The sequence below is a fragment of the Dendrobium catenatum genome, unplaced genomic scaffold (assembly GCF_001605985.2).
Source record: "Dendrobium catenatum unplaced genomic scaffold, ASM160598v2 fragScaff_scaffold_231, whole genome shotgun sequence".
Lineage (NCBI taxonomy): Eukaryota > Viridiplantae > Streptophyta > Magnoliopsida > Asparagales > Orchidaceae > Dendrobium > Dendrobium catenatum.
In genome coordinates, this window is record NW_021318693.1 from 4981257 (window position 1) to 5005832 (window position 24576).

At 38.4% G+C, this 24576-nt stretch overlaps 1 protein-coding gene and 1 long non-coding RNA gene across 2 annotated transcripts; both read left to right on the forward strand.

Annotated features, from left to right (window-relative positions):
* The first annotated feature begins 10346 nt into the window (after positions 1-10346).
* Positions 10347-17449, forward strand: LOC114578347. Its single transcript, XR_003700115.1, has 2 exons — positions 10347-10511; positions 17117-17449. It is a non-coding gene; the product is annotated as an uncharacterized LOC114578347 (long non-coding RNA).
* LOC110097554 (putative pentatricopeptide repeat-containing protein At5g40405) lies at positions 10509-12552 on the forward strand. The gene has a single exon (XM_028693131.1). The coding sequence runs from the start codon at positions 10666-10668 to the stop codon at positions 12520-12522; it is 1857 nt and encodes a 618-aa protein (XP_028548964.1). The 5' UTR covers positions 10509-10665; the 3' UTR covers positions 12523-12552.
* Positions 17450-24576: the final 7127 nt, after the last annotated feature.

Below are 24576 nucleotides of genomic sequence, written 5' to 3' on the forward strand. Positions count from 1 at the left end.
TAAAATACTATATACAAATTTATGACATGAAGCATATTAGTTGGCGCAAGATCAATCAACTTGGAGGGGGGGTCAGCAGGCTGACAGATACAGAAAAGACAAGTGTACATGCTCAAAATAAAGACCGTTGAGAGGACAAGGAGAGAGACGGTGAAGATGAGATAGAAAGAGAAAGCCGGACCGAGTCTGGGATAAAGTCGCCCACGGTAAGATAAGCGAGTGGGAACGCATCGTCCTCGCAAGTTCCGACACGCTCGCAGTACCGAATCCCAAGGCTTAGGGTAGAGAGAGAAAATGTCGCCGGTCTTCGCTGGCCAGCTAGGAGTCGTTTGGTCACCTGTTTGACCGGACAACAACCGTAATTAGCGTAACCTTAATCTTAATTGTACTGTTAAGAGAATTTAATTAGCGAGTTCAGTTCCCTTCCAGTTTCTAATTACCCTTCTCGATGCATTTGACCGTTGGTTTTGGGCACTAATGGTTATCGGCGTGTGATGATAAACAGTGCGATGTGCGGCCTTCACGTAATGAATTGGTATGCTGAGTTGATTTGCAGGATAAAACTGTCGCGTGGGAGAGATTTTTCTGTCAGGAATTAAATGAATCAGAGTTAACGCGATTACGCAGTACATAGTAGTTATTGCGAGAAAATCTATCTATTTATGTAAGCGGGAGATGTGAAATTATTGGAAAGTTGAATATAAAAATGTAAATTTACTGTAAATGAGATTTAAATTTAGAATATTTGCAATATTTTTTAATTATTTGTATTAACTAGCTGATGTAGGCGAGACTTATAATTATTGAGAAATTAGGTTTTAGAGTAATTTATAGATTTTGATATAATTCAGTTATTTAAGAATAAAAAAGATTAGATTATGATTTTTTTAAAGACTTTTATCGGTGGAAGTTGCATCCTCTTATGTATCTTTTCAGATAGTCAATAGGCAGTTGACGGATTATAACAAGTGAGCTCGTATCATGTGCACGCCAAAAAGAGAACTTGCCTGTCAATCACCAAGCTTTAGTTTCGTAGAATAGTTAGAGGAGAGTCGCCTCCCACAAGAAAGACGAACTACCCACATGAACCACAACTCGTCACTCGCCCTCTAACATGAATCACCCACTAAAACTACTCACCATTATCCATGATGGAACATCATCAACCATACACATCATCTCAACTTCAAGAAAGGGTCTCTAACAGTAGGTTCTACCTTGCCCCATCATACCCAGGACTTGTTAGTTGGGAGCCAAACACCCAATCAACAAACCAAGAAGAGCCAAAATTACAAAAAAAAATATATCTCTAACCTCGTACTGCCCATTCTTATTCACGAAAATATTTGTAAATTAAAAATTCCAAGTAATTTATGATTTTTTTATAAAAATATATAAAATATCTTCAAAACATTGAGATGTATTTAGAATTTCTTTTAAACTAAGAGTATGTTTGGAATGATTGCAGTGTTTTATTAGTTAGTTGTGATGTTGCAATGAAAAAAACAACTTCGCTATTATCGTTGAAGAAAATGGCTTTTCACCACATAAATTTTGGAAAGTAGTAAGTAGTAAAATGCAGTAGCAAAAAAAAAATGTAATTGGCATCAGAAAAACAAAATAGTTAAAGTGTTGTCCCAAATAAATCCTAAAACTAATAAATTTTTAAACATATCTCATGTAAAAGAACAATTATTTTTCATAATTGTCATGCAAAATGATGAAAATGAACCGCATGCTTAATTATTTTAAAAAATTATTTTTAAAATTTAAAATTTGATCCTTTGACACCTTATGGTGGAGCAAAGAGTGTGGAACCTATATATCAACAATTAAACTTTATTGATGAGTCAACTCATAAACTTGTCCCTTCGGCATAATAAGTGTACACAATTTCTCAAAATGATAATGATAAACAAACTAACATGCATCGAGTCGTCTTACTGATAGACCAAGATCGTAAGACCCATTGTTAGCCTTTTCTAGGGGTGTCAATATTTGACACGTACGACTCAAAAATTTGACTCGAACCTAACCCGAACCCGAAACAGGACGGGTTCAACATTTCAACTCGTTTCAAAAATCTGGTCAGGTTAAGGTTGACCCTTTGACTTGAAATTGACCCGTTTTGACCAGGTAACCCGAGATTGACCCATTTTGACCCGAAAAACAAATATTGTCCCATTTTTTGGACTAAAAAACTAGCAATTTTCTTGTTGACAACGGATAATTCAGGTCCGAAAAACTAACCCATTTTCAAAATGGGTCAGGTTCGAGTTGACCTGAATAGTGTATGTTCAGTTTCAGGTTCGACCCGAATCAACCCGAACCTGAACTATGACTCGAAATTGACACCCTGGACTTTCCTTAAACACTTCTAAAATGAATTTTTTGGTTTGTCACCAATCATTAAAAAATGACCTTTATCCATATCAAATCTCTATTGAGTCATGCTTCAAATTTTTTTTTTAGTATTTTAAGTAGATTAAAAGTTAGATGGTAATGAAGTATTATTTTTCTTTCAAGAAAAAAGAGAAAATGCAAAGGCCAAATCAAGGGAATTTTATTGCGTCAGGTTACCTGACGTAGAGATACATCAGGTAGCCTATAATATATCGCCACGTGCTTTTACTCTTTACCGCGCGGCCCGACGATCCAACCCAGAACGAATATGCGTGGTATTTGCTCGGTATTGCTAGGTACTACTCGGTATTTGCTCGGTATTGCTCGGTATATTTGCTCGGTACTTGCTTGGTATGCTCGGTATTTGCTCGGGATCGGAAGCAAAAACGGGATCACGCTCGCTGTGGAGATAACCTTCACTAATGGGGAGGACATTGCCCGACTGAAGCACCATGCCGGACTGGACGCTTGCTCGGATTTGGAGATCAAAGACAATCGAGGTGAAGAATGGCGACTCGCGGAGAAGATAATCAATCTGATATTTGTCAAAGGTCAGGAACTGCTTCCTAGAAACAGGTATGCCACCTTGGCGGGGAGCGATGACCACCGCGGGAATCCGGTCGGCAGGAAGCTACGAAGTTTGATCGGAGGCAAAAACAGGATCCCGCTCGGGCCCCACTCGTGGCCGTTCGACTTTTCTCCATCGACGACTTTTCCTTTCGACCGGATCGCAAGCAACGAAGTTTGATCGGAGGCAAAAACGAGCAAGTACCGAGCAAATACCGAGCAATACCGAGCAAGTACCGAGCAAATACCGAGCATTACCAAGCACGAAACCGAGCATTACCGAGCAAATACCGAGCAAGTACCGAGCAATACCAAGCAAATAACGAGTAGTGCCTAGCAATACCGAGCAATACGCGAACATATTAATTCCGGATTCGTTCCGGGTTGGGTCGTCGGGCCGCGCTGTAAATAGTAAGAGCACGTGGTGATATATTATAGGCTACCTGATGTATCTCTACGTCAGGTAACCTGAGGCAATAAAAATTCCAAATCAAGGCCCCATGTTGATAATAGCTTTTAAAGACATTAGAACATAAATAAATTAAACAATTATCTAAATAAGGTGATTCTCCTAAGACAAAATGATTGGTACCCACTCTATTGATCAGCTTAAGAAACCTTCAATGATAGCAAAAAAGAATATTTTAACCAATAATTGAGAAAATGTTTACTTATTTCTTAAAATGTTAAATTTTGTTAATCTTAAAAAAATTAAAGTAGAACATTAAATAAACCTTATAATTAAATTGCATTATACTGATTTACTATGGCTAGAGTTCATAGATAGCTCTCAAGCTAAGCTCGATGAATTAATGAGCTAAGCTTGAGCCAGGCCGGACCTGACTCATTAGCTTATGAGCCGTCTTATTTAAAAATATATATATATTAAGATAAAATATATTAGAATTGAATTATTTAAGTACAAAGTGATTTAAAATATTTAGAAATAATATTTCTCTTTTATTTCTCAAGTGATTTCTTATTATTTAGCACTAATTTATCCTTCTTTTAATTATTTTATTATAGTTTTTTTAAAATAAGAATCATCTTCTCTTTTTTCATAATAAATGAGTCAGCTCATGATCCGACTTGAACTCATAAAATTTAACTTGAACGTAAGCTCGAACTTGAACTCAATTAGTTAGCCAAGCACAAACTTAAACTAGAAGTAGCTTGGCCACAACTAAACTCTTTTACATCCCTACGTTATTCTCTAATTTCTTCCAATCGGTCATATGAGTTGGTAGCATCAACATCCTATGCACAAATTTATTCAAGAAAAATAAAGAAATTTGTTTGTTTGTGAAAAATGTAAACGTAAAAAAGCTTCAAAAGTTGCTTAAAAATAGAAAAACAAAATAGAATATTCAAGTTTACATTCAACAGGTTCTTCAACAACTTAAAAATAATGTCCTAGAATATTTAATTAAGGTATATAGTACCCCTTAAAAGTTAAGGATAAATGTGACACTACAAGAAATTCAGTCATTACCGACGGTTTATCTGTAACTACCGGCGGTTATGAAAAATATCGGCGGCTCTGCGGCGGTTAGCACACCGCCGGTAAAAACGGCGTAGGAAACTGTTGCCGGCGGTATTTTTCCTGCGGTTTATTTCCCCGACGGCTTTCCGGCTGCCTACATCGCCGGTTATCGCCGGAGTTGTTACCGGCAGCTTTCCGACCGTCGAACCGACGGTACAAATATCGTCGTTCAACCACCGGTCGACCGACGGGAACAATAATTTTAAACCCGGCGGTTTTGTGACCGCCGCTATTACCGGCGGCATATGCTTCCATAACGGCCGGTTGAGCCGCCGGTATTCAACGGCGACCAAACCGCCAGGTGAGTCGCCGTTATTACCGGTGGCTAAACAACCGCCGGTCAAAGCCGTCGGTAATGACTGAATTTCTTGTAGTGTGATTGTAGGATATTACATATTAGAACATGTGTCTACAATATTATACTAAGCTTTGTAATAAAATAATTTATATTTTATTTGGGATGACTTTCTTACTCATTTCTAAAACAATTTTTTTGTCCAAACAATTTTTATATTAAAAAGCAATAAGAAAATTATCGCAAACTAAATCTAAAAGTATCACACTCCAGCATTCATGCAACTTTATATTGTTAACACATTATTAAAGTATTTTATTTGAGCTCATTTGGAATCAGATCAAATCAATTGTAACATCGATAGATTTGTTTCATCGGAAAGTTCAATTCAACTATAAATTTTTCGAAATCAAAGTTCAGATGATCCTAAATTTAATTTCGAAAGTTTTCAAAACAAAGATTACCTCAAAATTTGTGCCAATCATGTGAATTTTATGGAGTCATATCAAATATAAAATCTTTATAATTTTTATATGAATGATAACTCTACCGTATATATATATATATAAACTGAGTACAAAAGTTACTGTTCCCGAGCTTATGTAGTGTTGCCATCATCTGATTTTTTTTTTTTTTTTTTTTTTTGGCACTTTTCTTTCCTAAGAAATTGGCAAAGTATTAGGTCAAAATTTACAAAACCTCCGTTGATCTTAATAAGACAAAAATATATATTTCTTGATCAACAATCGCCAAAAAAGTATAATAAATTCAAAAGACTTTAATAATCAAAAAATTTTTGAAATAAAATGTCAATTATCCATATTCTACATTAACTAATATCATCTATTTGTCTGGGGTTGACTTTGGTGGATAACAATATCTTGAAGCCAATTCAACTCTTTCTAGCCATAGAATATTTATATTAGTACTTGTTACGCAGACACAAATATCGAAGCATATTAACAACTTCCAATATTAAATTTTGGACCCAATTTCAACAAATTTAGAGTCAAAATGAACATCTCAATAATAATAAAAACATTAAAATTGGTCTAATCTAAGCCTAAATGGGTTTAAATCAAGGGTTTAAAATATATTTGGAAGCTCCAAAATATTAATTAGATGACCAATTGATATTAAAATATGACATGCTTGTAGTCAAATAGAGCAGCTTAAAGAGAAAATCCAACGAGCATAAGATCATATAATTCAAACATCATTAAGGCCCTTAAAGGTTGAATAAATATTCCATGACAGAGAGAATCAATACGGGACATCCGATGAAGCACTCCAAATTTGTTTTAGTTCTTCTTTATATTTAAAGAGCATGCCACTGCTAAATTCAATAAATAAACTCCATTTTCACGTGAAAGTGGGCTTGGACTTTTGGAAGCTTAGACTATGAACTAGAAACTCAAGATAGCTCTGAGACTTGAAGCATACTAGAGCTCCGCCCCAGCACCACCGCCTACAAGCCTTCGCCATCAGGCCTCTACTGATGGACCTCTTTCAGAACATCACTATCGAATCTCCATCCGGCAGCCATTTCCAGGCCTTTGTCCGGCTACCGTCTCCCACCGACTAAGTTCCCTCTAACCATCGTAGTCGCCTCCGACCACCATCACATGTCGACTATGATCTCTCCAAACATCGTTGCCCACAAATTATGGTACCTCCGACCACCATTGCCAACCAACTACAGTCCCTTCGACCTCCATCACTCAACGATTATGGTCCCTCCGACCACCATCGCCCACTGACTATGATCCCTTTGGCATTTGTCACCCTCACAATCTCTCCAACCAACGTCGCATGCCGACTACGATCCCTCAAACCACCATCGTCCGTTGACTACATTCGACTTCCATCATCCGCCAACTATGGTCCCTCCAACCACCATCATCGGTCGAATACAATCCCTCTGGCCTTTGTATCCCATCGATTACACTCTATATGATCACCGTCGCCCATCAATTATGGTCCCTTCGACCTCCATAGCCGCAGACTACAATCCATCTGACCTCCGTCGCCCATCGACTATGGTCCCTCTGACCTCTATTGCCTATCAAATATGGTTCCTCTGACTCCATCGCACACCGACTACAATCTGTTTGACCTTTTTCGTCTGTCTGTTATGGTCCCTCCAACCTTTGTTGCCTACTAACTATGATCCCTCTAACGACCGTTGCCCGTCAATTATGCTCCATGTGACCTTCTTTGCCCGCCAAATACAGTTCCTCTAACCACTGATACCTATCTATTATGATCCATGCAACCTCCATCGCCCACCGATAACAACCCCTCGGACCACCGTCACCTGCCACTACGATCCCTTCGACCTTCGTCGCCTTCCGACTACAATCCCTCCGACCATCATCTTCCATAAATTACAATCTATGTAACCTCCATTGTCTACCGACTATGGTCCCTCTAATCTCTATTTTCTACCAACTACGGTCCCTCCAACCAACGTCGCCCGCCGACCATGATCCCTCCAACAACAATCATCCGCAGACTACGGTCCCTCTGACCAACATCACCTGCTGACTATAGTCCCTCCAACCTCTATCACCCGACAACCATCCCCTCTACCTTAGTTGCCCAACTACAGCCCCTTTGACCTCCTTTTCTCGACTATAATCCTACTGACCAAATGAATATGCCAACATTCTTTTGAGAATAACTCTCATATTACTGAATTCTTCCAACTCCTATAATATAATATGTTTTATATGATGTATATTTGCTACATTGAGCCAATGTCTTCCCTCGAGGAAGGGCATCATTTGTAATCTGAATATAAACATTAGTATAATCATTTTAACTACTCCAAGCCCCGTGGTCTTCCCCCTTTTTTTAGGATTTTTCACATAAAAGTTTTTTGTGTCTATTATGACACTTGCACCCATCTCTCTTATATGTCTATGTGTCGGATCCTCGTATAAAACTGGGACATAAAACACTCCATCTCTTTATCACCGCAAATGTTCCAACACCCAACAATACTTTAAAAGAAATGGCAACAAAAGGTTCTTACATAAATAAAAATAATAACAATTTGGTGGTTTGCTAGAAAAAGATAGTATTGAAAATAAAAACACTGTTGTTTTCCTTTTATTTTTCCTTCTAAAATAGTATTGAAAATAAAAATGGCAACAAAAGTTTCTTACATAGATAACTTAAGGGATTACCTTAAATGAATCTACGATAGTAGTAAGTACCCTACACATCTTTTTGGTGATCACAAGGAAGAATCAGCATTCATCCAATGGGCGAATTATTACGTCTGTTCACTGGACGTTCGGACACCCAATTCAGACGCGCCACGTCACCCGAATACACTGGGTCCCGGTGTATTTTGGTGACGTGGCACGTCTGGATTGGTGTCCGGACGAATCCGGACACCGAACGTAATAATTTGCCCATCCAATAACACTTGGACGACCAAAGAGGATTTAAAAAAGCTTGCTTGTGGCTTTATAGCTCTTCGAGGTTAAATGGAGCTGATGCAGCATCAACACCATAGAAACATCTAGTTCATACCTTATCCAGCACTAGGCCAGTATCATTTAAGATTTCCTTGCATATTTACCTTCTAAAGTTTTTTAGATAATTGAGCCCTCTTTAGAGCAATATGGAGAGATGAGATTTTCTTAAAATTTTCTTGTATAATTCTTCTTATATGTATGAAACATTGGATAACTCATAGTTTGGTTAAGATTTACTTTAACTATAAGCATTAATTGGATATCAATGGTGGCAATATTCCCTTAAAATTATAGTCTAGATAGAATATCCAGTCACCCGGGCAATGACGATCGGGTGATGGTGTTCAAGTAATAGCAATTGGACTTTGATGTTTGAACAACAATAATCAAACTACAACTGTCAGATTATGAAAAATGGATTATAATAGCTAAACGAAAATGATTACATGGCTGTAGTTAGACAATGATGATGGTCGAAAAACAATAGTCATCATCGGCTTCAAATGCCAGGTAGAGCTCTGAAGTTCTCAAATCTACATGTCCTATTTAATATCGAGTCCATATCTCTTTCATTTGAATAACAAGGTCTATTTATAGTATTATAAGAGTGATATTTTGATAAATTCAGTCAAAATTTTGTAACACTCCATCGAATGACCAGTATTGAATCCTTTGATCACAAGTCATTTATTCAACATTTAACCATCTTAAAGATCTCATAATTAAATGATATTCTAATCGTTCGATTTGTCTCGTCAAACTACTCAAATTGACTATAAGCTTGCAAAATTTCAGAAGTAATTGGTTCTTTAATTACAATTTTGAAGTTCTTAAATATGATTCAATTTCATTTGGACTCATATATGACCACTTTAATGTCATTGGATTAGTTTTGCCAATGCAATTAGTTTGACTATACATTTATTTAAATCAAAGTTAGGATGTTTCTATGATTATTAGTTCAAGAAGTTTTTAATATAAAATAATACATCAATATTTGTGAAAATCAAATAAATTTTTTTGAGATATATCAATTGATAATTTCTGTCTCAAATGAAATTGACAAAAATAATAAGAAAATTTTATGAAAAGGGCTTCTCCTTATTTCAAAAGAAAATTCATTGTCTTTTATTTAAAAAAAAAAAATCGTCACGTTTTTTCATTGGTTGAGTTAGCATTCATTTTGATAAAGCTATATAAATTATTTTAAGGGATTTTTACATGCATACCACTTTATTTGTTTCATATTACATATTTAACACCTAATTTTTAAATATTACACATTAAAAGTTATTTGATTTGCTGAAAAAGAAATATGAGAGGAAAAAAAATATTGTGTAAAAAGAAAAGCAATATTCAGGAGTTTATAAATTAATAATGAGGCAAATTAAATTTATAGTATAATAAATTAAAATATTAATTCATTATTATTTAGTATTTTTGTACTGATGCCGAATGCAGTTTACTATCCGGAGACCAATCAGAATGCGTCACGTCAGAAGTTACGGGCACGGTACCGAGCGACGGTAATGAGCAGGGTGACATGACACATTTTGATTGGTCTCTGGACGACGTTCGACATATGCACAGAATAATTTGCCCCCCTTTTTCTCTCTTTCTCTCTCTCTCCTATCTCTCCCGGACAGAATAAGCTAAACTATTTAGCGAAAAATTTTAATTTCTACTAAAAATGTCAAAACGTTGAAGTTTTCTTCATAAATATAGCCTACATCACACAACTCCCCTTGGCCTATTGGTTGAGAGCTTAGGCTTTCAACTAAGAGGTCCAAGGTTCGAGTCCATGTGTATGCGTTGTGTGTGTGAATTTGCCTTAATGATTGATCTTTGGACGGCGTTCGGCACTTGCACATAATAATTTGCCCCCCTTTTTCTCTATTTCTCTCTCTCTCCTATCTCTCCCGGACAGAATAAGCTAAAATATTTAGCGTAAATTTTAATTTCTACTAAAAATGTCAAAACGTTGAAGTTTTTTTTCATAAATATAACCTACATCAAATAATTTGACAAATTTGCTCCATTCTAAATGATCTCACAAACTAGCTTATTCTCATAATTTCCGCTTCCCTTAGGCTCTTTCTTAAAAAAAACACTCCTGAAGCGGGGAACTCGCGAAGTAGCTCGCCGGAGAAGCATTGATGGTGCCGGTGGCGTATGCAGAAAAGGAGGAGTTCGCGGGATACATCTGGAATTTAAGGTAAAACGGGTAATAACGATATTTAAGAATCTGTAGTATTTAAAGTTGTCATTTTTAAGCCGTTACTTCAAAATTTAAATCTCCCTTTCTCTCCCACTCCAAACCCACAAAGAAAAGGTAAAGCCCACCTCTTCCCTCTCCGTTCCTGAAATAGATGATTAACTCGCTCCGGACCACTGCATCTAACCCTCTCACTCTCCTGGAATCAACCTCTACCCTCAAAGAACTGCACCAAATACATGCTCAGCTTATTGTCAGCGGCCACCTCCGCCACCCTCGTCTCCTCGCGAAATTCGTCTCTCTGCTCGCCCTCTCTCAGAACACTCCTCACCATCTCCCATATTCCCGCAAAATCCTCAACCACTCTCCTTCTTCACCCACCACCTTTGCCCTCAATAACTTAATCCGTGCCCACTCCAAACCCCCCTTCAACCCTCTCCAAGCCTTCAACTTTTACAGCCAAATCCTTCACTCCCCTTCCCTCTCTCCCGACAACTTCACCTTCACATTTTTAGTCCGCGCCTCCGCCCATCTCACCTCTGCCGCCATTGGCGCAGCATCGCATGCTGCTGCGCTCAAGCGCGGCCACGCTGACGACCCCCACGTTCAGAGTAGCCTCATCCACATGTACTCCAGCTTCCGTTCCAGTACTGCATGTCACCGCCTATTTGAAGGAATCCAGGACCCTGATGTTGTCATGCAAACTGCTATGATCGGTGCCTATGCGGCCTCTGGCGACATTGATGTTGCTCGTAAAGTGTTCGGCGAAATGCCTCACAGAGATGCTATCGCCTGGAATGCAATGATCGCAGGGTACTCACATGTAGGTCGTTGTAGAGAGGCGTTGGAGTTGTTTTCGGCAATGCAGGGAGAGAGTGTGAGTGTGAGTGAGGCCACCATGGTTTCAGTCCTCACTGCTTGTGCCCAGCTGGGAGCGTTGGATCAGGGGAGATGGGCGCATGCTTACATTCAGAAGAAGAGGATTCAATTGACTGTAACACTTGGAACTTCGCTTATAGATATGTATTCCAAATGCGGCAGTGTGGATAGAGCTATGGAAGTGTTTAAGGCGATGCCAGAGAAGAATGTGTACACTTGGAGTAGCGCAATGAGTGGTCTTGCCATGAATGGAGCAGGCAAGCAGTGCATTGAGGTTTTTGAGCTCATGGAGAAAGAAGAGTTAGAGCCCAATGAAATCACATTTGTTTCAGTTCTCCGTGGGTGCAGCATTGTGGGTTTGGTTGATAGAGGGCTTGAGTATTTTGATTTGATGAAGAGTAAATATGGAATTGAGCCTTGGCCTGAGCATTATGGCTGCATGGTGGACTTGTATGGCAGAGCTGGGAGACTGGAAGAGGCTCTGCAGTTCATTAAATCCATGCCTTCTAAACCTCATTCTGGAGCTTGGGGAGCACTGCTTAATGCATGCAAAATCTATAGAAACATTGAGTTGGGAGAACTTGCACTGAGCAAAATCTTGGAGATTGAAACAATGAATGATGGAGCTTATGTACTTTTATCGAACATATATGCCGACTTCGGGAATTGGAAGGGAGTCTGCAGCGTGAGGGAGTTGATGAAGGCTAAGGGAGTGAGGAAAGAACCTGGTTGCAGTGTGATTGAGGTTTCTGGCTTAGTTCATGAGTTCTTTGTTGGGGATAAATCTCATCCAATGTATCAGGAAATTGAGGTCATGCTGGGAGAGATTAATTGGAAGCTGAAACTTGCTGGATATGCAGCTAAGACTAATGAAGTGCTATTTGATATTGAGGAAGAGGAGAAAGAGAATGCTCTTATTTGGCATAGTGAGAAACTGGCAATTGCTTATGGGCTTATTGCCCTCAAGGAAGGGGTTACCGTTAGGATCGTGAAAAACCTTAGGGTCTGTTGGGATTGCCATGATTGGACCAAGTTTATATCGAAAGTGTTTGGAAGAGAGATTATTGTGAGGGATAGGAATAGATTTCACCACTTCAAAGATGGAGTGTGTTCTTGCAAGGATTATTGGTGATTGAGCTGAAATTGATCTACTTTGGAATTCCTTCGTTCTTCTCTCGAGGTAATAACCACACATTGAAAATTTCAGAAGGTCTTACTAGAATGAAATTGATTAAATGCTTAAATTTTTTTGTTGCTTAAAAAATATTTAACTCATTTCGGATGGTTGGATGAATGATTTCATGTTGTTCATATAATGGTGTTTGTTGGATTCAAATTTATTCATGAAAAACACCCAGGCCTTGCTAGTAGGTCAAAACGGAGAGTGGGCGAGTGACATGAAAACTGTGAGGGAATAAAGAAAGAGAGAAAATAGGGAGAGAGTAGAGAGGAAAATATGTATAATACTCAATAAAATATGAATCTCAAAACTGTAGAGTATCCACTATATGATCAATCTAAAAAGTTTCCAAACAAATATGAATCTCAAAACTGTAGAGTATCCACTATATGATCAATCTAAAAAGTTTCCAAACTATTTTTCATCACTCTTTATTTATAAAGTTCTGAGGGTTACATAAAATGTTACACGATAAAAAAAGTAAAAAATACAATGCTACATATAATAACCTACAATGCTAAACACTATCTTAAACATGTATCATATACTAATTGGTCGAAGGAGGGTGAGGTTGGAAGGCTTCAACGAGTTGCTTCTTGGCAAGTTCAGTATTGTCCAGTGGGCAAGGGTGAATCTGTAAGCGAGCACTAATATGAGGGGGTGCCCGTGGTTGGCAAGTTGCTTGATGTGGCCGACAACTGATATTAAAGCTCTGAGATCGCCTAAGAAGAGAAAGACGAGTGAGATGCTATCGTGGGAAAGGAGAGCTCTTGCTCGGATCATCACAATAAGTTGAGTTGAGAGTCCTGTGAGTAAGCACTTTTCATATAGCTGAGCTTGGTGAGAATGATCACCCTAAGACAGACCAAGTTACTGGGATGTGGTTCAAGCATATGACAAGTGCCAAGCTGCTGACTCTAGGAGGGGTCCTCGATTTGCCCTGTGTAGGGCGAGCTCCTAGAAGGGTGAGTTCCATTTGAGTTCTTTTGTCATGACCTGCCTGCTGACTCTAAAGAGGGATCCTTGACATCAAACTATAGACACCCAAACTCTACTATATTGTCACAGATTAAAGTTGTATAATTGACTTCACCCTATATTATTATTTTTATAATCTATACAACATAAATCTCACAAATATTCTTACTTTGTACCCTCATTTTCTTCAATTGAGAGAAAGAATTGATACATCCTCAAAAAATTATCTTGATCGGGCACGAATCTCGAGGAAAAATCAATTCGGAAACTTTCAAATTTGGGATCATATGAACTTCGATTTCAGCAAACTTATAGTCAAATTGAACATCTCAAGAATACGAACCCAACGACACCAAATTCGACTCAATTCGAGCCTAAATGGGTCCAAATCAAAGATCTGAAGCACTGTTGGAAGGTTCAAACAACAATTTTGTTTACCAAACTGTTTCCAAGCATGGCATGCTTATAGTCGAATCGAGCGGCTCGGTGAGATGAATCCAACGAGCCCAATATCATTGAATTATGATATCACTAAGACTTTCACATCCCCAGCAAACGGTCCACAATCAAGGGATTCAAAATCGACTGTCCATCCAATCCACTCCCCATTTATCCTTAATCTTCTTCAAATTTATAGGTCATACCACTCTAGGAAATATATAAACAGTGGGGTCTATTTAAAACTGGGCCAGAAGAAAGAGAGGAAGAGTGAGATCAAAGATCGCTCTATCCCCTTGGCTCCTCCTCGACCAAGTGACGCCAGAGTTCCGCCGGACCACCACCTGACGCACGGAGTTCCATCGGACCACCACCTAAAACCCGGAGTTCCGCCGGACCACCACCTGACGCCTGAGTTCTGCCAGACCACCACCTGATGGCCAGAGTTCAACCGAACCACCACCTAACACCGGTGTTTCGTCGGACCATCACGTGACGCCGATGTTCCATCGGACCACCACCTGATGCCTGGAATTCCGCCATACCACCACCAGACGTCGAAGTTTCGCTAGAACACCACCTGACGCCGGAGTTCCCCCGGAGCACCACCTGACTTATGGAGTTTCGCCGCTAAACAACGGTCTTTCTGACCCTTGTCTCCTGCCGACTATGGACCTTCCGACATCTGTCGCCAACTACGGTCCTTCCGACCTCCACTGTTAGACCACAGTCTTTTTGACTCTTGTCTCCTATTGACAACGGACCTTCCGACCCCGTCATTTACTGCGGTCCTTCCGGCCTCCACTGCTAGACAACGGTCTTTCTAACCTCTGTCTCTTGGTGACTGCGGTCCTTCCAACCTTCGTCGCCTGCCGATTATGGTACTGCCGACTAAACGAACATATCAATACTGATTCTTCCAATTTCTACCATATAATGTATTCTATGTAATGTATATATGTTATATCAAGCCAAGACCTTCCCTCTGATGAAGGGCCTCATTTGTAATCGACTGCAAATAATAGTGGATTCATTCAAATTGGGCCAGAGCCCGTGGTTTTTCCCTCTTTTCAGGGGTTTCCACATAAAATCTATGGTGTCTCTTATGAATGTCACACCCTCTCTTTTATCTACTTATGTGTTGTATCTTCGTACAATACTAAGGCGTTAAATGTCATATTTCTCTACCGCCGCGAATATTCCAAGATGCAACATGAACAAACATTTGCAATTTTAATTATACATTGTACTATTTTAATCGAGTTAAGCCTCCAGTTTTTTTTCTCTTTTGTGATTTTCCACGTATAAAATTTTTATGTCTGTTATAACTTCTATCTATGTATATACAAGATATTTGTACAAAATCAAGATATTAAACACTCTCTCCACTATCATAATTTTTAATACATAAATATGTCACTTTTCATAATCATCAACATGCTCATTTCCCCTCCTTTAAGCTGTGAGGAGAGAGAGAAGCTTGAATTTATCATATATGAGAGCTATTTCTATGAGGAGGATTTAGTTGAAAAAAAAAAATTTAGAGTGGGCAATTGGTCCCCTAGGGGTCAAATCAATCTAGCCAGTTTGATAGATTTAAGGTTTAATTATTCACAAAATCATTTGATTGTTGTTATTATGATTTGAATTGTCAAGATAAGGTCAATATTTTGACTATAATTTATTTAAATTATAATTCACTCATCTACATCATTGAATTAATAATATCCATTTTTTTACTCTATCAAGTATTAATAGAAAATTGGATTAAATAAAAGGTTTAAATGTGTCATGTTGAGCTCGAGTCGGTCCTCGCTTGAGCTTAAACTTGATTAATTAATCGAGTTCGAGGTGGAGCTTAATTCTACAAGTTCGAGCGAGCTGATTAATAATGAAAAAAGGAAAATTATTATGGTTTAAACAATTATTATAATAAAATTATAAGAAGGAGAAATTAAAAGATAAATATTAAAAAAAATATTTGATATAAGAAAATGAGACATACTTTTTAACAAATTTGTAGCATTATACTTGAAATCTAAATTTTAATATATTTTAAGTGTATTTTATGGCTAGTGAGCAAAGGAGTCAATTCGAGGATAGTTTAAGCCTAGGTCATTAGCTCTTGTGCTCAGCTCACGAGCTATTTATCAAGCTCAGCTCGAGCCGGCTCCTAAGCCTGCTTGACTTACACCCCTACACAAAATACAACATAAATTTAAATTTATATAAACTATTTGACTATAATTTTTTTTACTTTTTTTATATATGCAATAAATTGTGCTTTTCATAATGAAATATGATAAATTTTGATATTAATAAAAAATATTATCTATTTAAAGAAAAATCTATAATATCCCAATAAATTTCAAAAACTCTAATATTCTCCTACTAATTTATAATAATTTTTTTCCTAAAACAAATCTTAAACTTATTAATTAAGTTAACAACTATGATTATGAGCATAATGTGATTGACTAATTGAATACGACTGAATGATTAAAATATGGATAATGGGATGCACATTCAAAGAGGGATGCACGTTGTTTCACATGCATGATCTCAAAGGCTGTAGAAGGTAGGGAGCATTCTCATAAAGTAATTAATTAATTCATCAGCGTGCTTCCCACTTCTTTGAAAACGTAATTAGTTTGTTAATTAGTTTAATCGCACAGAGATAGAAGATGGGGACAGACCATAAAGATTATGTGATTAATTATTAAATTAAGGGAGGGGTCAGTCATTATAGGCGTCATTAGGCAGTAATGACCCATTGGTTTTGACATTATTGAACTTCAATTATAAAAACAAGCTTTGTCGAAATAAATTTTGATGAATGCGATTATTATTATTTGGGTTTGATTGCAGTGAGTCGTTAAGTATTTAAGTGTCTTAATGTTATAGGAATTAAATGATATTGAACTCGTTGAATTCGTCTCATCTAGATGCTTGATTTGATTATAAGCATGTCAAATTTTAGAGATCATTTGGTTCCGGTTAATATTTCAAAGTTTTTCTTTATGTTTCAAGCTTTCGCGTTACTTTTTATGACCTACTGATGTAGTTTAAACATATAATTTATTTTTGCAGTGGTTTATGAACCGCTACACATCCGCTGTTTCACACATAGCGTAATCACATTCGAGGTGAAGCTTCATGGTCCACATTCTAATCAGAGCTGCCTTGGTCCTTGATGCCGAGGATGACGCCTTTCCCCCTACTCATAGCGAAACGAATGGAAGACTACATGTTGCTTTTGTGGGCCTGGGAGACGGACTCGGGATCAAGTCGAGCGGGAGCTAGGACACGATGGCAGTTGTTTGCAAACCGTTTCTATAAATCACTGTAAAAAATCTAAAGTTTCTCATAATTTTTTTATTAAAACCGCTGCCTATATCAATCTATAGCAACGGTTTAAAAACTCACACTAATAATTGCTACAAAAATCTTATATTTTTTTTTTAGTGTTAGCAGTTAGCACATAAATTTTTTAAAAGCAGTAAAAATTAATTAAATAAAGTTATAATTATTATTTAAAAATCAAAACAGTAAAAAAAATTATGTCAAATAAAATCTTATTAGTCTATTATGATTCAATTCTAAACTAAACTATCAATCATAAAAACTCTCTGAGTTTGATCATCATTAATATTGTGTAGAAAAGAAGGCCCATCTAAGAATATTCTTTTTGTCAACGTGGCCATTTATATTATAACGGTCAAATTGTACTATTTTCTATTTGATACGGCATCACAAAATTAGCTTGATCGGGCACGAATCTCGAGGCGAAAGCTAGTTGGAAACTTCAAAAATTAATTCCGAGAGCACCCCAACTCCGATTTCAGCAAGCTTATAGTCGAACTGAGCGTCTCGGAAATACGAACTCAACGACACCAAGATCAACCCAATCCGAGCCCAAATGGGTCCAAATAATGGATCCAAAGTGCTGTTGGAAGGTTCAAACCGTAATTTGAGTTACCAAACGGACTCCGATTTTGACGAGCTTATACTCGAATCGAAGGGATCGATGAGACGAATCCAACGAGCCCAAGATCACAGAATTCCGACATCACTAAGGCCTTCAAATGTCCAATGAACGGTACATGATCGTAGGATTCAATATCGGCCGTCCATTGGACCACTCCCTATTCGCCCCTCATCTTCTCTTGCCGACTACGGTCTCCGGCCGACTACGGTCTCCTGCCGACTACGGTCTCCGGCCGACTACGGTCTCCGGCCGACTACGGTCTCCGGCCGACTACGGTCTCCGGCCGACTACGGTCTCCGGCCGACTACGGTCTCCGGCCGACTACGGTCTCCGGCCGACTACGGTCTCCGGCCGACTACGGTCTCCTGCCGACTACGGTCTCCTGCCGACTACGGTCCTTCAGGCCAAACAAACCTGTATATGTAACTCTTACCATGTAATGCAATCTATATGATGTACATTTGCTACATCAATCCAAGGCCTTCTCCTAAGGAAGGGCCTCATTTGTAATCGACTACAAATACTAGTGGATTCATTCAAACCGGGCCAGGCCCCGTGGTTTTTCCCCCTTTTTCAGGGGTTTTCCACGTAAAAACTATGGTGTCACTTATGAATGCTACATCCTCTCACTTATCTGATTGTGTGCTGGATCTTCGTACAACGCTAAGACGTTAAACTATATATTTCTCTACCGCCGCGAATATTCCAGGACACAACACTATTAATGTATCTCTGATCAACTAAATTGCATGTCTTCACATGATAAATGAATTCTGTTGTTCATATGTAAATTGCTTGCCTATTTAGGTGGATAGATTAATATGTGTGGTCATTGGACCGTGACGAGACTAATTAGGACATGCCACATCATCGAATACACAGTAAATACACGTCGTATTGGTGATGTGACGCATCCTGATTGGCCTTTATACAACGTCTGGTAATTGCACGTAATAATTTCACGTGTATGTTACCTATGTAAACCCTTTGCAATCACAGCTTTATTATTAGCACTTCATTTTTTTAAAAACAAAGGAGTAATATTGAAATAAGATTTAATAAAAAAATTATTTCCGTTTCCATAATCTTATTGTTTGATCCCAAAAAAATATTTAATAATAAAGTCATTGTGAGAAAGTCGATATGGTGGACAATGCTAAAGTGGTAGGAGGAGGAGGATAATCAGGAGATAACATCAATTGGTAAATATTAGCGTAAGTGTTAGATCATGGTGATCAGAAGATAGTTATGAAATAACGAAAGGCAAATAGAGAATCAACCAGCAATGGTCAAGCAATGACAATCAATGTGGCGATGATATAGCAACAATGATTAGATGATGATGTTCGAGCAATGATAATTTGGCGACAACGGTCGGGCAACTACTAAAGAGGATGTCGATTAGGGGTGTCAATTCGGGTCAACGAGTCGGGTTTGGGTCGAACCCGGAACTGACCCAGCACTATTCGGGTCAACCCGAACCCGACCCATTTTTTAAAATGGGTCAGGTTTCCGGACCCGAATCCGACCCGACACGAATTTGCGCGTTTGGCTGAAGCCTGAAGCTGCGGCGGCAAGACAACGATTGGCCGATTGGCAACAGCATCGGCGGCGGTGCGGCAACAGCAGAGGCGGCGATGCGGCAGCAACAACGCGGCGGACCGGCGGGTGCGGCAGCACGGCGGCGGGGGCGGCAGCCCGGCGACAGCCTCGAAGGAGGCGAACTTGCAACTCGACGCGCACGATGGCACGAGGCACGCGACTGGCCGCGCGGGTCATTTCACGGGCAGACTTGCTCGATTGCGACTAGACGCGCACGCGGCACACGCGGTCACTTCGCGGGCAGGGGCGGGCACGCCGGGCAACAGAAATGGGCAGAGCATTTTCAGGTCAATTCCTGGTCATTATCGGGTTTTCGGGTCAACCCGAACCCGACCCGGAACTCAAATCATGTCAGATTTTCGAACCCAAACCCGACCCGTTTGATAACCGGGTTGACCCAAACCCGGATTTTTTCAGGTCGGATTCGGGCCGTGTCAAGAATTGACATCCCTAATGTCGATTACTAGAAATAATAGTTGGCATCGATGGTTGAACAAAATTATAGAATTCTTCAAAATTTTAAGCTCTCTTAATATTGGTCTTCTTTATGTAAAGAATGTGAATATGAGTATAATAATTGAAGTGATATTTTAAAATTTTTGGTCAAAATCTTCAAACACACCATCAGATGACTCATGCTATTTCTAAAATATGAACAAGCTTCGAATACATTTGATCTTGACACACATGTTTCGATCATGATCAAAACCTGTTTTTATTCATATTTGAAGCTGATTATGATGCAGAGCATCATAATAGCCCTGTTGTTTTGGAGAGCTAGCTTATTTCTTGGCGTTCTCCTCTACGTTTGCATTGCTATTATAATAACCTTACGTCTTACCACTACCATTTACATTTTTTTAGTTATTATGAAACTATTATCAGCTCTTTTAGACTGATGTACAACAATATATATTAGCTGCAGTTTTTTCACAAGAGAAGAAGAATAGGTAGGATTCTGGTTTAGACTTGGAAGCAGCACTTTGTGGTATTGGCTTGCTCGTTTTCTCTGTGCAGGTTCTCCGATGACTACCACGGCGGATAATTTAATGACTTATGTGATTATGTCCTTCTAAGTTTAGAGTTCAAAGTGCAAATAATATTTTCAAACTTAAATAATCAAATATGTAATTTCATTAGCATTCAATAGGTAACCACAAATAGAGACACTGAATTTTATGGCAAAATCACAACTTTTTTTATTTTTATTTTTATTTTTTTTTAAGGCAAAATCACTACTTGCAAACAAAACTGTCGAAGAAGAGAAAGGCAATGGGAATAAAAAAGGGTTGAGCAACTTATTGTCAAAAGTTCACTTATATAATGTCGAAAACTTTCTATATATATATATCTTTTGTTTGTTATTGAATGATGGTCTACCCTGATAAACGACGAAACTTTGAAAATATCATTAATTCAAACTAGATATCTATTGCTCATATACCTTGCGATGTGAAAATAATGTCGTCGCATCCGGTAAATGAGCTCAAGGGAGTGGGAACATGCGAAGCAGATAATACAGTAAAACCAAGAGACGATGCACGCAGGAGAACCCAGGGTGCAGAATCACCCCGTACGATCTCCCACTCCCACAAAAAAAAATAATTTTATTAAAGATTGTTGGCCTGCCATACGAGCGCACCCAACATGGCAAAGGCCGGGATTACAAACTATCAAACATCTGTAAACAATAGAACATCACCAACATTGACATATAGATCGACTACATATATGTTTCCCTATAACACAAATCAAATCAGATCTTATACCATTAAAACAGAAAGCATCATCCACCAAGCCATACATGATCATCAAGTCTCGTTAATAGAACAAGCCTCCTTAGCCGAGCCTTGCTGTACTTGGGGCGCAAATTAAGAACATCATTGCAAACTTCAATTGTCGTTTCCCATTGTCCAAGTTTCGACCGGCAAGCAGCTCGGTTGCAGAGATCATTACCCATTGAGCGAGCTGATGCCACTGACTGAGCCTTTCGAGCAATAGCAGCAATCTCCCTGCTGCCAGGATCAATCCGTGCAGCCATTTGAGCTAATGAAATCTTCCTGTTGCCGGCCATATCAACCTGTGCTCTTGTTGAAAGGTGATACGCATTGCTAAGTCGCCAAAGAACTGTAGAAAGAGGTAGAGGAAGAAACAGAAGAGGATGAGCTTACTGATGCAGAGAACCATCTCAATTTATTCAAACATCAACGGCTGTGATAATACGGTTTAAGTTGTACGACCAGGATGAATCCACACCCATGTTTGTCCTGGTAACAGCCCGCTAATTAACAAAAAAGCGGCTTAATGTTCTCCAGTTCACCACGTGGAGAGCAAATTGGGCGGATCACACGATGGTTTAAGTTTCTAACTACTGGGATGTTTCTCATTTTTTGAAATTCATATTAGAATATAATTATTATTTGAAAATCATTTTATATAAATTCTAAAATGCAACTTAACTAAATTATTATATTTAAGTAATAATTAAATTAAAATTTATTTTACAGATTATTATTACATTATTAATATGTTATTATTATTTAAACATTATAAGTTATGTATATCAGTACAGGTTTTTTACTCGCAGAAAACAAAATTTATTTTAAACTCTTTTAAAGTTGAATATTCAAAATCTAATTCATAAATTTCATAATAATTAATATTAATAAAATGAAAAACATATTAATATACTGTAATAAATATTATAACATAAAAAATTTATTATTATAACAATTTGATAAAATAATACACATATACTATATACAATTTATTTAATTATTATTATTATATTAAAAAATAATTAATGTTAAATTATCTTATAAAAATTTTGAAATTGAAATTAGAATATAATTATTATTTACATATCAACATACCTAAATTCTAAAATCTAACTTAACTTAATTATTAGAGTAAAGTAATAATTAAATTAAATTTTATTTTCAAGATTCTTATGACATTATAAAAATGCTATTATAATTTAAATATTATAAGTTCTCTATATCTATACAAATTTTTCTACTTATAGAAAAAATTTATTTTCGAACACTTTTAAAGTTGAATATTCAAAAACTAATGTACAGAATTTCATAATAATTAATATTAATATATTGAAATAAATATAATAATTGTTGCGTCCCAGAATATTCGCGGCGGTAGAGAAGTATAAAGTTTTGACGTCTTAGTGTTGTTCGAAGATCCAACACACAAACATATGAAATAGAAAGGGTGTAGCGTTCATAAGAGACACTAGAGTTTTTACGTGAAAACCCCTAAAAAGGGGGAAAAATCACGGGGCTTAACCCAGTTTGAATCAATCCACGATTATTTGCAGTCGATTACAAATGAGGCCCTTCCTTAGGGGAAAGACTTTGGGTTGATATAGATAATGTGCATCATATTACATGGTGGGAATTGGAAGAATTAGTATTGAAATGTTAGTTTAGTCGACATAACCATAGTGGACGGGCGACATAGGCCGGAAAGATAGTAGTCTGGCGACGGAGGTCAGAAAGACAGTTATTTGACCATGAAGGTAGGAAGGACCGTAGTTGTCGAAGGAGGTTGGAGGGATTGTAGTCGGCGGGTGACGGAGGTTGGAAGGACTGTAATATGCGAGCGAAGAAGGTCGTAAAGACCATAGTCGGCGGAGGAGGTTGGAAGGACTGTAGTTGGCAGAGGAGGTCGGAAGGATTGTAGTCAGTGGGCGATGAAGGATGGAAGGACCATAGTCAGTGAGGGAGGTTGGAGGGACTGTAGACGACGGGTGACGGACGTTGGAAGGATCATAATTTGTGGGCGATTAAAGTCGAAAAGACCGTAGTCTGGTGACGAAGGTCGGAGGGACCATAATCGACGGAGGAGGTCGGAAGGACTGTAGTCGACAGAGGAGGTTGGAAGGATTGTAGTTGGCGGACGTCGGAGGTTGGAAGGACCATAGTGGGTGAACGATGGAGGTTGGAAACACTATAGTAGTTATTTGGCGAGGGAGGTCAGAAGTACCGTAGTCAATGGGCGACAGTGGCCAGAAAGATCGATGCCTGGCGACGGAGTTACCGTTCTCTGGTGACGGAGGTCAGAAAGACCATAGTGACCAGAAAGACCGTTGTCTGGCGACTGATGTTGGAAGGACCGAGTCGATGGGCAACACAAGTTCGAAAGACTATTGTCTGTTGAAGGAGATTGGAAGGATCCTAGTCTGCTAGCGACGAAGGTCGGAAGTCCATTGATGGACTGAAGTTTGACGTCATGTAGAAGTACGACGAAAGGCGACAATTGGCAAAAGTCCGGCGACGGGCAGAAGTCTGGCGTCGGTTAGAAATCTGACGATGATCGGCGGCCTGGTGGAAGTCCAGCGATGGTCGACCACTGGGCGGTGGTCCGACAACATTTGGGCTGAAGTCCGACGGAGGTTTGTAGTTGAGTGGTGGTCAGACGACGGTCAGGCTAAAGTCCGAAGGTGATTGACGACCAGGTGGAAGTCCGACGACGGTCGCCATCTAGTGGAAGTTTCTGAATTGCAATGGCCAAAAAAAAAAAACGGCCAAAAAAAAAAAAAAAACAAACTTGGAAGCAGCACTTTGTGGTATTGGCTCGCTCGTTTTATCTGTGCAGGTTCTCCGGTGACTACCACGTCGGATAATTTAATGACTTATGTGATTATGTCCTTCTAAGTTTAGAGTTCAAAGTGCAAATAATATTTTCAAACTTAAATAATCAAATATGTAATTTCATTAGCATTCAATAGGTAACCACAAATAGAGACACTGAATTTTATGGCAAAATCACTACTTGCAAGCAAAACTGTCGAAGAAGAGAAAGGCAATGGGAATACAAAAGGGTTGAGCAACTTATTGTCAAAAGTTCACTTATATAATGTCGAAAGCTTTCAAAATATATTTTTTCAATATATATATATTTTAGATTATTATGGATATATAAAGTTTATTTTTCTATTAAAATGACACTCCCCACTAAATATATAAAGTTTATTTTTCTATTAA